General features: G+C 39.4%; 1 protein-coding gene across 1 annotated transcript; it reads right to left on the minus strand.

The window, feature by feature from the left end:
* Positions 1-8,026: 8,026 nt before the first annotated feature.
* il10 (interleukin 10) lies at positions 8,027-10,495 on the minus strand. Its single transcript, XM_008409245.2, has 5 exons — positions 9,959-10,495; positions 9,772-9,831; positions 9,107-9,268; positions 8,533-8,595; positions 8,027-8,424 (listed from the first exon to the last, which is right to left on the minus strand). The coding sequence occupies exons 1-5, from the start codon at positions 10,259-10,261 to the stop codon at positions 8,323-8,325; spliced, it is 690 nt and encodes a 229-aa protein (XP_008407467.1). The 5' UTR covers positions 10,262-10,495; the 3' UTR covers positions 8,027-8,322.
* Between the last annotated feature and the right edge of the window lie 4,193 nt (positions 10,496-14,688).

Here is a 14,688-nt window from a genome sequence, read left to right on the forward strand (position 1 = left end):
GAATATACACGTTTACGCAGCAGAACGGCCCTGTAGCATTGACTCAACACCCGTTTGCCAACACTGGGCTGTTCAGAGCAAGTTTCCCGCCAGCGTGCAGGGCTGTTTCTCTGCAGGTACGGAGGCAACTGTGGCTTCCGAGCTTCCAGCTCTGAGTGTGATGAAACCGATAGTCATCTCTGTCTCGTACAGGTCTGGCTGGGTAAAAGAAAAGACAAAGGGGGTAAATGGGCCCAGAGGGGAGTCCCTATGGTAGACCTGCAGAGGCTGTGACCCCTTACTATAAACCCAACAAACCACAGGACACCCACCAGGTTGGTTTATGCAAAAAGGTGAGAGGAGCATTGCCCCGCTGCTGTTGAAAGGGGGTAAATGGTCAGGGGGGAGAGGAAGCTAAAACTTGTAGCAAAAAAAAAAAACAAAAAAAAAAACACACAAATATGTTTTCGTTAATTATTTATTATTGTTTGGAAACGGCAGCATGTCATTGTTGTGTGCCGAGTTTAAAATGTGAGAGGAAATGCGGAGGATGGAGACTTCTCAGCTGAGGCGGTGACATACAGTTCTTGTCGCTTTGAAGTGGCGTGCCATCCTGCCAAACACACACATCCTCTTTCTGAGTGACCCACGGCAGACGAGCCTGCAGCGGCGCGCCGGGCTCAGCTGAGCAAACTTTAACCAAGTTTGTCAAACGGAACAGCGCGCCTTTATCACTTTGACACATTTCACAACGAGCGCTTATCTTTAGCTTGTTTTGGAAATCTGTTCGGTCTTACTGTGAAGAGCTGTAACAGTCACATCAGGTACACCTTTACGGACATGCTGCGGTTGCTGCGGTTGCTTTGATTGAGTTTGCTGCTTCAGATGTTGCCGGGTTACTTTAAAAGCAGGCCTCTTTTATAGGAACTCTGCGCCGTCTTGCTAGAACAGCAAGTGAGGAAGACTTGTATTGTACTTGTATTGCAATAAATCACAATGTCGTCAAAAAAAAAATTGCCGCGACATTTCAGCAGTAAAAATGAAAAAAAGACATTTCACACACACTGAGATATTAGTTTCTGTTTCTATAGTTTTCAGGCTTATAATTTTAAGATAATGAAACTCCTGATATCTAATTTTTCCAAAAATGTGTTAAAAATACTTTATTGATCCCAAAGAAAAAAATAAATGTTGGTGTAACTCATTTACTTAAAGAGTTTTAGAAAGTACTAAAATGTTTAAAAGCCAGACACAGGTGCTCCTCAAGGTTTAGTCATGGGGCCCTTTTTTTTCCCCTTTCAATTTGCAGACATATTCAATAAACTCATATGTGTCCCAGTGAAGTTCGTTTGCTAGATTAAATGTACCTTTTCAAAATAAAAGCATTTAAGTATAAAGCATAATTTTCAGAAAGCCCATATTTAAAAAAAAATATTATCCATTAGTTGAATCAGGAAATTGTCATAATTAAAGAGAAATAATTACTTATAATCACCAGTTTGTGTGAACTTAATTAATACAATATGTTTTATGAAACAGACTGTTTACACAAATACACAGTTATTCCCGTAGTAAGACCATATATCCATGTAAAATAAAAGCTTATAATCAAAGTGGCACCTTAAAGTATGAAAAATTCGGATTCGTCTGGCTCATCTGTTTCTGCAAAGCAATACTTCAATGATAAACTGTTACAATGAAGTCTTAACACTTGCAAACTGTAACTTTATGGCAACACTAAGATGGACACCAAGTCTACTCCTGGCATACTTTTACAACAAAAGCTAGAAAGGCAATTCTCTCTCTCACACACACACACACACACACACACACACAGAAAAGTAGTTTTCTTCACAAATCACACTATACTTTCACAGGATACCAATATTAGGAATGTTTTAAGTCTGAATAAAATAAGTCACATAAATGTTGGCTACAATTTCCCCAGATATTATTCTGTGAAGACGCATCTCTTATGATTTTAAATTGTCTTAATTTCATTTAAGTTATTAGTTTGACAGGGACACTGCACTCAAACATAGAACAGGATGAGTCTGTAACTGATGTGTTGCACAAAGAGCGTACAGCTGCAGCCAACTCACAACTCCAGTTCCTGGCTTTGCATTTCTATACATTAAAATACATACAATTTATAAATCAGAATACAGTAAGAATACGTATGTATTCCCTCCTGCATACTCATGCAGACAGACCGCAGGACGGGACTCAAACCCAGAACCTTCTTGCTGCTGCAAGGCCAACGTTCTACAAACTGTTCAAAGTACATAAACACACTTTATGTCCTTCAAAGCCTCAGAGAGGCCTTCTTCTCTGAGTTACTTGTATTCTTTGGAAGCCAGTAAAAATACTGGAGAGATTTTTGCAGCTTGTTAGCCGCCAGCTATCATCTTTCTCCCTAGTGTCCCAGATTAAATGGTAATTGGCCTGTTTGAACCAGCAACCCACCTACTGCAGAACCAAACCCCTTCCTCCTGCCACACAGATTTAACTTGAGATTAACTCAGTGAGGATGACATCATGTGTCTCTTGGAGTTTTAACAGAGACTCTCCTTGCACTGCCTTATCTGTAAAGTAGTAGATTGTGTAGTAGATTTCTGTTTGAAACTAATCTAAACAGAGGAGCCTGACGTGTCTACACCTTCGCTTTTCGCGACTATACATTACGTGTTGATGAACATCCCTTGACAGAGTTTAATTGTCGTCAGTGTTTTATTAAAGATTTGGTCCTTGAAAACCCTTCAGCAAGCTGTGAAAAAAAAAAACTAAACCGTCAAAAAAGGGGATCCACGTGCACATTGTCATGGCCTGTCAACATCATGTCCATTTTAAGAAAGTACCCAGAGTTCCACTGGTTGCACAATAATGTGGTTGACTTCTTCTGAGTACTGACCACCGGAAGTACTGGTCTGTCGCTCGTTTTTCAGAGCCGATAAGTTCTGTAGAAAGATACAGGAAGAAAGATACAGGAAAAACAGCAGGAAGTGAATCTGCCGATGCCACTAAATACCCACCTTGCATCAGGCAAAGTGGGCTTTTACTCATAACCATTCGGCGAAGCTCTTCCTATGACACAATCGACTCTTTTCAGGTTCACTATAGATACTCAGGGCGACGGTTTGACTACTTCTGACACATTTCATTATAAAAACTGGCGTTTTTGCACAGAGCGAGAGAAAGCAAGTATAGTAATCATATCTTCGGGATCTCACATTTGACTCATGATATATTGGAAATTTGCCCACAAAATCTTATCTCCAAAGCAATGAATCATAACGGATGTTGCTGAGTGTTTTTTTTTTTTTGTTTTGTTTTGTTTTTTTATGAGCTTGCGATGTTACATTTGCATAGTTATGGCTTTTGGGGGGAAACGTAGAAATTGTGAATCTGAAAACAATGCATATGACGTCAAATCTCCCACATAAGTAAGAGTTCAGTTGTAGATGTTAATGCCTTCAGCCTTTGATAAGGTCCTTTTTAACCTCGGTTATCTTAAAAAGATAACGCAAGTGAAATTTTGCTGAAGGTGCATTGTTTACTTTTTTTTGTCCAATTATGACTACCAGAGCAAACCCTTCCTCTCAAGGCGAGCAAACAGTTCAAAACTGTATTTATTCAACTCTTTACACAGAATGCAAATTGGTCCAAATTCAGTTCCAAATTAATATTTTCTTTCCAATAATAGAGACGCATTTGGATTCAAGTACACACAGTCCAGTATGATCTTAGTTATTTTACAGAATAATTGACAAGTCTTCATCATGGTAAATGGTTAAAATATTGTCTATCTAATAAAGGCCAGCTGATTTTAATGTCATATTGACTTAGCAGCAATCCCTCTTCTGTGAAGAGTGGGACGACAGAAGAAGAGAGTAAAAAACTTCCAGCTGCAGGTTTGAGGAGAACTCAGATCTGGAGCTCTGCATTGTTACTCTTAACACGTTAAGTGACACTCCCACACTGAGAGCGTCATGCTGAAACCTGCTGAAACATAACAGATTTCTGGGGGTTTTAGCCAAATGAAGTTATTTTCACCAGAAGTCAATCTTTTGAGACATCAAGCGCCAATTTTCCATCAAAAAGGGTGCCGCGTTAAAAACGAGGACGAAGGTTTTGAAAGGAGTTTTTAAGGACAGAAAACAGTTAGAACTTAGTAACTAGTGGACACACCTACTGGAGAAAAGAGATAACTGGACTTCAACTTAAAATGATTCATGATTTATCTTAAAGGTATTTTTTATTGCATTTATTGTGCTTAAGATAAAGTCATGAATGCCAACGAATCTTCCTTTAAATCTGGCACATTAGCCATACAAATTAGCATTCCTTTCCTAATGTACAATACTTAAAGAAAAATTCAAATACCCTACTTTTTTTTGGTATGTATTCCTAAATATAAACTGTCTGACATTTAGAGATACACAGAACATTTTTTGATTACCCTTGCACTGTACTGCTAAGGACATCAATAAAAAGTAGCATTACTGAAACCAAATATGTATTTGTTGTTCCTTTTTTAATGCACCAGGTGCAGCGTAGAGCAGCTGGGTGTTACAGGTAGTGAGGAATTAAGTTGTTTTCATCACTTGGCAACCATTTTGGTAATTGTTGTGGCTGTGTCACCTACCCTCTGTACCCACTTTGTCTAGTGCTTACCTCCAGCAATCATCAAGTGGAAGGTAAGGTCCAATGTACTCATTTAGAGAGACCAATTAACCAAACTGCATATTATTGGACTGTGAGAAGAAGCCAGAGTACCTGGAGAAGGGGCGCGGTGAAGGGGTGAAAAGTGATGACGATTCTAGACTAACAGGGAGCCCTCCACAAGTTAATTATTTGTATTTTGTTCATAGACATAAAATAAAAAAATCGGGGTCCTGTCAAATACAAAATGAATCATATCGTATTTTCAAAGATTGTTTTTAGCAGTAAAACTTTAATGTTTCCCCTCGCAGACCAAAAAATACACATCCGTTTTTGCCCTGAACTCCCCAATGGATCTGCATGAAATGGTTCGTTCCTGCTTGGAGCTCTTGAGAGTGAGGTATGCAGCTACAGTCAGTAGAAGCTGCAGCCACAAACGACTGTGCCCAGTTACTATGCTGCTAAGAAAAGTTATAAAATCAGGTTTTCAAAAACAAAATAGAGAGAGAGAAAGAAAGAGAAAGGCAAGAATGTTAATTTTTAACACAGTTTTTCTCCAAGAGAGGTGGGTAGACTGTGTGAGATTATCAACCATTTAGCATAGTTAGCTTAGCTACAGACTACCGTTTGCCTCAATTTCACTAGCATTTAATGAATTAAGGAATAAAATTACCAACATATTCATATATTTAACTTGAATGCTCAGTTTAGTTAGAAACCATTTATCAATGACAGCAGATAAACGGTTTCTTGTAATGATAAGTTGTTTCTCCACCATTAGCACATTTAGCAGTGAGTGAATGAGGCTAATTGACAGCGCTAAGAGCGTCCTACTGTTTCTGATTGGTTGTTTTGGTCAGAACGGTGCATTACTTTAACCAGTAATAGTAATTCAGGAAGGAGGTGGAGGAGATTGATTGTTTTCACAGATTATCTGTCTCATAACAAACTGCTATGACACCGTGACAACTTTAACAAATATGGAGAAAACATATTTTTTTATTAAAGTTATGTACTGCAGCTTGAATAAAATGCAACTACTAGCATTTTTGAGAAGTCTGGATTGCTTTATGTGTAGTTGCATGTTGCTTTTGACTGTTACTCGTGGGGAGAGACATTTCAGCAATCTAAAACTAATAGAAAAAAAGTAAACAACCTACTTGCATACTGGATGTGGACTGTTGGATTTTAAATTCATGAGCAGTAAATATTGTGTATTGAACCAAAGAAAGCAAGGCAGATGCAAGCCTTTAAAGTTGTGACACTTTTTATGGGTCAAATAAACTCAAAAAATTGTAACAGCAGTAGCGCGGGCGGCCCAAACAAATCTTTTGTCAGGGGGCCCACGATTCCTGGCAGCACCCCTGACCTGGAGAGAACCTTCTCACGAATGACAAGAACATGAATATTGTCATACGGAAAGACCCTCGTCTGGGGAATTTGAACCGCAGACACTCAAGGTAACACTGCTAGCAACTGCTCCATTGTTCAAACTGCAATAAATAATATTCTGGAAAAGTTTGTAAAGGGGACAAGGCTGTAAAAAAAAAATAAGGCAACAAATCAGTTTTTCTCTTCACTACTTACTATTTACAACATTATGTAGAGTTTATTTACGTTCAACCCCTCTGAGCTGCCTTACTTTACAAGATAAGTTTATCCAATGAGACCACTCTTTAAAAAAAATACTTCTTTTTCTTCAGAAAGACAACAAAAGTTGTTGTGTGTAAAAATCTTTTGGCTAAAGTAAAAAGAGATAGTATTCTTGCAGCATCTACCAGATACTTACAGACTATCATGCAATGGTGAATTGCAGGATCCAAATGCAAAGAGGAGGCAGGATGGTAAAACTCAAATAGCTTACGTTAAAATAAAAAACTTACAAAAACTGAAGTCCAAAGATAAATCCAAAATAATAAAACACAAGGAAACTGAAAGGAAGCAGGGTGGCGGCATGCAGGAAGTTAACAGGATGAAGAGATATTTATGCTGGACGAGGAGCAGGTGGTTGAAACTGAAGTTCAACTGAGGTACTGGGAAAAATGACTGTTAAAATACACAAGGAATGTGGGAAACAAGTAAACAATCTAAATACTCAGACGCAGATGTATCCTAAACCCAAACAGCAGAATCCTGACACTCTCCACCGCTTCACTTTTAAGATCCAAGCCCAAAACGGGAAAGCTGCCATTGGAGTTCAGATGTAACGGTTCCCTTTGCCGCACTGTGCACAGTTTCACATGACCAGCTCTAGTTTTTCCCACCATGCTTTGGTGTCTGACTAGAGATTTACACTCATTCCAAAACAACTGCATGTGGCCATATTGAATACGCACACCGCTCGTTAAATTCTCGCTATGTGGTTGGGCGGTAATGAAGCGGTAACTACTTTTAAAGATTTTTTTTTTAATTACTATTTGTAGTGGAATCAACATTTATTCGTTTGACCAGCTGAAAAACGCTGTTGTTAACGTGGGTCAAAACAGAGTCCTGGTTTGGAGGACTGATGTTATGAATGATAGCTTTTTCGTAAGTACTGTCATTGCTGGATTGATACTATTCAAATCCTCCCACACTGACTCAGCATATGACTGAAGAGGCGCCTCAGAGTAGTTTCAGTGCAAAGCCCTGAGTCAAGTATGGAGTCATGAGCTTACAGACCCTTCTCTGAGAGCGATACCGCTGCGTAAAATTTAAACGATTCTTCTGCAAGCTGCATGATGAGGCTAAAAGCAACGCGGCTTCTTTTGAGTGGCACTAATTATTCACGGAGCAGTTTAAAGTTTGCAGAAGATCTGAAGAATTTCATCAAGATATTTGCATCCCATACAATAAAGGTAGAAAAAAATCAAACTTAAATCAAGTGGTGTGTTATTATTGGCAATAATAATACAGTAAGTGTTCATTTTACTGTGCACAGATTGTTTGGAGCTGAAATAAGAATAAGTGCAAGGCGACTCTCACGTTTCAATACACGGTTGATTTATAACCCACAACACTTCTGCTCTACAGATGTGTGTGTGTGTGAGACTAAGCAAGATTCTTTATGCATGCATGTGTTTTTTTTGTGCAAGTGTGCATATGCCATGAGGGTGAGGCTGGCTAGTTACAGTTACGGTAAATCGACACACAAGCTCGGTCTGCTGCTGGTAAGTGATGTATATGGGTCATGTTTGAGGTTAGAGGATCAGCATGAAGAGTTTACACATTAGTTCTGCATGTACTTAATCTGCAGGATGTGAAAACGTATGTATTTCCTTGTTACTCATTCCAACAAGCAGTCACATGATGACAGTTTCATCAGCTTGGTAAATAACATCAACCGAGGAATTTTTTTTTTTTTTAACAATCTTTATTTCTATAAAAAAGTAGAAAATGCAATAAATATAAAAAAAATACATTAAATGACACTTAGAAGTAATAAATACACTCTGCACTGAAAATATACTTATTCTATCTTTAAGCACGACAGAACACGGTTCTCAAACAGTAAACTTGTCCTTGGGACAAACGACTGTCTGTTGTCTCTGAAGAGCAGACAACACTCCTGCATTCATGCATTACATTCATAGTTCTGGACATTACCAAGTAGATGCATGTTAGTCTCAAACTCAAAGATTGTCCATTTTGTTTCCCAAAACGCACACAGCAATAATAATTTTCATTAAAGTCAGCTGGTCTTCATTGAGAGTTTCTCTTCCGCTGAGACGCCAGGTACGTCTCGATGTAGTTGAACAACAGATCCAGCTCTCCCATGGCCTTGAACACACCTTTACTCTCCATCTGCGAGCAAATACACATCCTTCATTATCACACTTGAACAACCGATGCAGAAGGCAATTTTAGTTCTGTCACAATATGCAATGATGTAAGCACTGTCCAAACACTCACCTCAGTGTACGTTGAATTTAGGTTCCTGATATCAAACGGCTTCTTGCATTCGAAGACTTTTCTCTGAAAACACGACAGGAAAGAAGTTAGAACTTGAGTTGGATGCCCGTCCTACACAACAATGAGAAAAAGTTTCGTAAGCAGTAACTATCTGCAGTAAGAAAGCTAAAAAAGGAGAACCACTAGACCCCCCCCCTCTTCCACTCTGTGTGCTTCTGCAATCACTGACTAAGATTGTGGCCAAATCCTATGAGCCATGGCTGACCTCTTCCTCTCTTGCAGCCGCATAGTGCGTGGAGAAATTATTACATGCGCCGGTGGAAATGATTAAATGTAGTTTTTAACGGTCTGGCAAAAATAATTACATTCCAAACAGTTACAACAATACACCTGCCAACATAGGGCAATTTTGTGATGTAAACATGACGCATATCGACCACAGACGAGCTTCAGAATTTTAAAGCGGGGACATGGCTTATTTTTTAAAACTTCCACAACCACAGAAAAGTTTGCATTTTACAGTCCAACGCTCTGCAGCCATTGTAGGAGTAGAACACGTGTTTGAGCTACTTACACATCTGTGGACGTCCCTCTTCAGCTCATCAAAAATCAGCTGTATGGACTCCACATGGGTTTTCAGAGTGGTGTCGATGGTCACGCTGGCCACCGCAGTCGGCAGAACCGTGCTCAGGTAAAACTCTAGGATGCTGTTCATGGCTTCACAAGCAAAGTGGCTCTGCAGGGCGGGAAACAAAACAGAACCAGTCTGGTTACTGGATGGCAAGTGCAACATATGGAAAGCCACTTGTGCCAAACATCTTTTATAACGCATCTGGTAAAGAAAACAATATAGAAATAGATCGTTACATAGCTAGGATGCCGTAGAGAAAGTTAATATTATGTACTTTATGCTAATGAGTGACAAAAAAAATGCTGCTTTCTGGTCTTGAAGTGCAATTGATGCCTTTTCATAACTAGCAGGAAAAATAAACAGAAATCTACTTGGTCATAAACAAGCATCGATTATGGTGCTGTGTAGCATAATTAAAACAACAACAACAACAACAAAAACGTTCAAGCGGTTTTTAAGCTTTCTTACCAGACAGGTTAAAAGTAGCTGTCAAATTTTGGTCCTAATGACTTGCCATAAGCAGCTGCTTCTGCTGCGTTATCGTGCGCTCTGGTGTGTTTCCTCATTAAAAAAGGTCACTAATCCTTTTCGTTTGAGTTCAGGCTCACCTTAAAGGCATCCTCGACGCTCTGGTCCAACAGTGCCTTGTCCAAGTCGTCGTTTGATTCCTGGGGAAACAAAAACGTGTTGAGTCGATAAGCGCTTGCACCTGCAGAGGCGACTAAAGCGCAGCATCACGCGTCGACCTCCAGCGCACCAATGATGCTGCAGAGCACGGAAATGCTCGGTACTCACATAGAAACCTCTGATCCTCCTGTAGTCCTCCCTGAGCCTCTGCACCCTGACGGGGAACTCCTCCACGAAGCGGCAGCACTGGTCGTGGCACACTGGACTGCAACATGCAGAGAAGACGGAAGACAGCAGGACCAAGACGGACAGTAGTTGAGGACTCATGCTGCTGGACAAGACGGAGAAACGCTGCAGGAAAGTGGACCCTCGGGGAAGTTGAACGCACGGCCGGCTCAGTGGATTTCCGAGTGGACAAAAAACACAAAAATGCTCCTTTGGAGGATGTTTCTTTAGAGCTGAGAAGTGCATGATTTGGGGTTCATTTCTGCTGTCATTATATAGACAACAGGGAGGAGACTAGGAGACTAACCGGAAGGGGTTAATCTATAGGGGATTTTTTCTTCTTCTTCTTTGCAGTAATGTGCTCCTCCCATGAACTAAACTCAAGGAAAAACCTTTAACCGCAGGGATTTGATGACATAATATGTTGTTACAAGAAACCCATTGTATTATTATTATTAATAATAATATTATTAATAATATTATTATTATTATTTATTGTAATAGTATTGGTAATATCTGCATAAGTTGAGATATTGACCCAATTTATTTTAAAACCCATTATTACTATTATTTATTATTATTATTATTATTATTATTATTATTGGTGCTGTAATAACTGCTTACAAGCTCTAACATTACAACTTTTTTAATGGCCTGAATGTAGTCGATTACAGTTAATTATTTCTGAGCATTTTCTCCTCAGTGCCAAATGAAACTGAACCCCCCAATATGGAAATAATATCGAGTCGTGGTTTGACTACGATGACGCTGTGGATTCTCTCTGTGTGTCAGATATACGTAAGAAAACTGACAGAGGGTGGGGGAGCGTGAAGATGCCAGCTCTCTGTTTTCTGTTTTTGTAATTCCACTGTCGAGGTTTACTTAGACTAGTACTGCACTGATAAGCCACAGAGAAGTAACCGGGTACGATCAGAAGACATGGTAAGAGGTGTTTTCCCCTCAGAACCTTTTGGAATGTCCACTTACCCTCAGCTGTCACGTGCCTGTCGGCCCGGCTCATGATTAGCCTGAGTCTATGCGTTAGGCAACCCATGGTTTTTCAAGAATTTTACCATTCAGCTGTAGTGGTAAACCATCCCCAATGAAGATCTTCACAATCTGCAGATGCGTTTAGGTATGATTTGTTAGGGTTAACCATGAATTGTGTGTAACTTATGAAGATAAAATGGTGTGCTCTTCAAGGAATTAGCTAAGCAGAAAGTTTTAGTTGCACCCTGAACTTTTTGATGGCTGCAGAAAGTGATGCATGTCAGAACAGCCCACAGAAAAGACAAACATGAAAATGAAAGAGAACAAATACTTTTGTAGTGTATCTACACATTGGAAGAAAAGTGAGCACGTCCTTCGATTTGTGCTGAACAGTGAAAGAACATAATCGTCTTCTGTCTTAGTATTGTAAGATTGTGGGTGAAAAGTGAGAAGACGTTCACATGAAGACGCCTGTTGGAACTGTGAGACTTGGGATGGAGGGTCACAACAACCAAAAAGATCCAGGAGGACCATCAAGAAGTACTTTGGATGAAAGCACGTATTGGAATAGTCTAGTCGTAACCACACCCTCTCTGCGTTGTGCTGGTTTCATTTAAAAATTAGGCCATGACACAGGATTTTTTGGGAATCGTTGGTTTTTCTACACAAAACAAAAGTACATAATGAAACTAAGGTTAATTCCTGCTATTTTGCAATTGTAGATTCACTTAAATATTTACAGCACAGAATGGATTCATTTATTATAATGGTGATAACAAAAATTAACTTAATGAATCTCCCGCAGGATAACATGGCAAAAGGTGAGGGTATAAGCGGGGCAAACAATTTAACAACAATACCATAGAAGAAGAAATAAAGAAGAGGGCTTACCAATCTTAAAGTTGCACGATCTAAACAATGACAGAGTTTTTAAAGGTGTTCAAGTCAGGTAGAGAACAATACAAATAGCCAAAAATAAAAGACATTTTGTGCAATTATACCAAAAGAGAAAAGCAACCCGGTTACATAGTCAAAGTCCAGGCCTAAACTGATTGAGAGATTTTTGTTACAAGTTAATCATTCAATACAAGTAGGTTTAGATGCAGAAAAAGATCAACTTTTTGTTAAATTATGTTGTATATTTTTGATGGTAATGTGACAAATTGTGAAAACGTTAAAAATATATATGGCTTTTATGAAAGACATTGTACACAAAAGCTTCCATGAGTACATAAGTGCTTGAAGTCTTTATTTATTTTTTTTTGGTTAAGAAAAAAAAACAGTTTGTCCTTAGTGAAATAGTATCAAAATTGTATTTACTTGTACCTACATTTTTAAGAAAAGTTGTTATTAATCACAACGACATCCGAATACTGCGTCTGTTTTCATGAAGCCTTTCTGTGGGAGACAGCAGCCAAAACAGAAACTGTTCAGTTTCGTGTTGTTGCGTCTGCAGTAAATTCCTCTTATCGACGGAAAACTGACACTACTGATAAAAGTCAAATTAAAATGTGGAAAACAATAGCTTCAGCAGATTTCAATTCAGATCAAAGCAAATGTTATTCAAATAAAAAAAGGACTTTTCAAATATGTGTCAATAATTTAATTAGTCTTAATATGACATGGAAAAAAGGAACTATAGGGGGGAAAAAAAGGCTGATAAAGCTGTTTGTATTTCATCTTTTCATAAAAATGGAATCTTTTCAAATAGGTTCAATTTCCTTATTGCAAAAGATAAGATTATAAGTGAGATTTTTATTCAATATCCAACATGTTTCCCCTCCCCATCTTTTGTGACTGTCGAGCATCTAATACGTATAAATTCCCGCCAACGTGAGTTGTCTAAACCGGGGTATTTTAAGAATGAAAGAAGCAGCTGTTGATAGGTGACTGATGTGCGCACACACCAAATGACCAGATGAACCAAAGTGGGCTGCCACCACATAATTCAGTGAGTCAGCTTTTAGTCATCTATTTCACGGAAATGCCTGTCATCAGAATTTTTCGTGTTGATGTGTTCGATATGCAGCGGCGTTTAATATTAGACCCCGACCGTTAGGTAATGAGGCACTTCTTCTTTGGTTTTCTTGTTTCACATCAACAGGGTGCCACGCTGATATCAGTCCAATCTTATCAGATGTCTGACAGTTTGTCATCTGTGCAGCAGCGTTTCTGATCAGGTGCTGATGTGGCGTCTCATCGTTTGACCCCTTACCTTCAAACCGGTTTCTAATGGAGTCACACCAGTGCCAAGAATCTGTCGTCAGCACTTTTTGAGCTCATTACACGAAACCAGCCGATATCACACTTAGCCCACCACTTTGTGCCGCTATCACGGGTGGCAGAAAATGTGTGAAGGCTTTACAGCAAACAGCTGACAGCTCTCTCTTTCTCTCTCTCTCTCTCTGCTTTAGGTCTCCTCGGTGAGATTCCTTTTGATCTGCAGAACCGAGTTGCACGATGTTCTGCAGCTGTGCCTTTACGTTTCCTCAGCCACCAACATCGCAATCTCTGCGCTTGTGCACATCGTTCTCCCGCAGTCTATTTGCAAATGTCATCTTTAGAGGAAATCGATTTGTCTTTTACCTACAGAGTCACCGCATTCGTCTTTCACTTTCACACTGTTTGTCCATTGAACTGTTTCGGTGATTTGTTTATGTTGAGTGCTTGGTGGCGCAGAACACAAGCAGAGACTGCAACGATTGTGTAAGCGTGTGTAGTTTTTTCTTCCCTAGTTTCTGTTGCCAAATCTTCAAAGAAAAGAGGAAACTAGTAGAAATGCATTTTCTGCAGGGCCATTACAGTTGGGTGACTCCCAACACTGACCACTTGCTCTCTGACAGCCACACACATTCGCGGGTGTGGCAACACGCGTTGTGACCACACATTTTGTAATTCTGGTAGACGTGTGACCGTTCACAGTATTATGCAGAACACACACACACACACACACAAAAAGAAGCAGCTTTTATAAGAGTTTCATTTATGTGAACAATCACTTGGACTTCCGATGAAATCTTTAGTCATGTCGACTTCCTCTCTGTCCCATCATCATGACTGATATGAGCTGTTGATTCATTACCGTTAATAACCACAACACTCAAATTTTTTGTTTGGAAATTTCTCCAGCATAATCTGCTAAAACCCCTTCAGAGATCTCTTATCATCTTTGCAGAACTGAGCCATAAACGTTGTGCGAACCTAAAGCAACACTCTGCTGAGCAAGCATATGTGGAGTAGAAAGATGAAACTCTGAAAATTTCCTCTGACCTTAACTTTCACTTGACCCCGGTGCAATCGATGGTGCACTTTTAAATTGGTGTAGCCAGTTCCGATTCTTTTGTTGCTTAATGCAAGTCAAATGCTTTGCAGAGTTTTCCATGCTAATTTTAGAGCTGGCGCATCTCAGTTCAATGCGTAAGCAAATTCATGCATAGGGCTAACTGCATAAAACGGTGTTAACCGCAGTTAAGTAAGCACTGTTCGTTGTGACAGCTCAAATTTTCCCAAGGTTTTTAAACATATGAGTTCTGAATCAGTGAAGGTAAAAAAAGAGCACGGTTTCTAAATGCAAATCAAACAATGAGTCACAGATTTTTGGGGTTGATATGTATTTTAGCAGTGCAATAATTGATCCTCACTGATAGAACTTGCTGCAAAGTGAAGGTCAAGTTTGGCAGAAA

Source organism: Poecilia reticulata, linkage group LG5, assembly GCF_000633615.1.
Source record: "Poecilia reticulata strain Guanapo linkage group LG5, Guppy_female_1.0+MT, whole genome shotgun sequence".
In the NCBI taxonomy this organism is placed as follows: Eukaryota; Metazoa; Chordata; class Actinopteri; order Cyprinodontiformes; family Poeciliidae; genus Poecilia; species Poecilia reticulata.

What these genes read in the sequence shown, in the direction of transcription:
- il10 (XM_008409245.2), bottom strand. Translation starts at nt 10,261, where the DNA reads ATGCACTTCTCAGCTCTAAAGAAACATCCTCCAAAGGAGCATTTTTGT. An exon ending in GGAGGATCAGAGGTTTCTAT is followed by an intron (nt 9,832 to 9,958) that starts GTGAGTACCGAG and finishes TTGTTTCCCCAG; the next exon opens with GAATCAAACGACGACTTGGA. An exon ending in GCGTCGAGGATGCCTTTAAG is followed by an intron (nt 9,269 to 9,771) that starts GTGAGCCTGAAC and finishes CCCGCCCTGCAG; the next exon opens with AGCCACTTTGCTTGTGAAGC.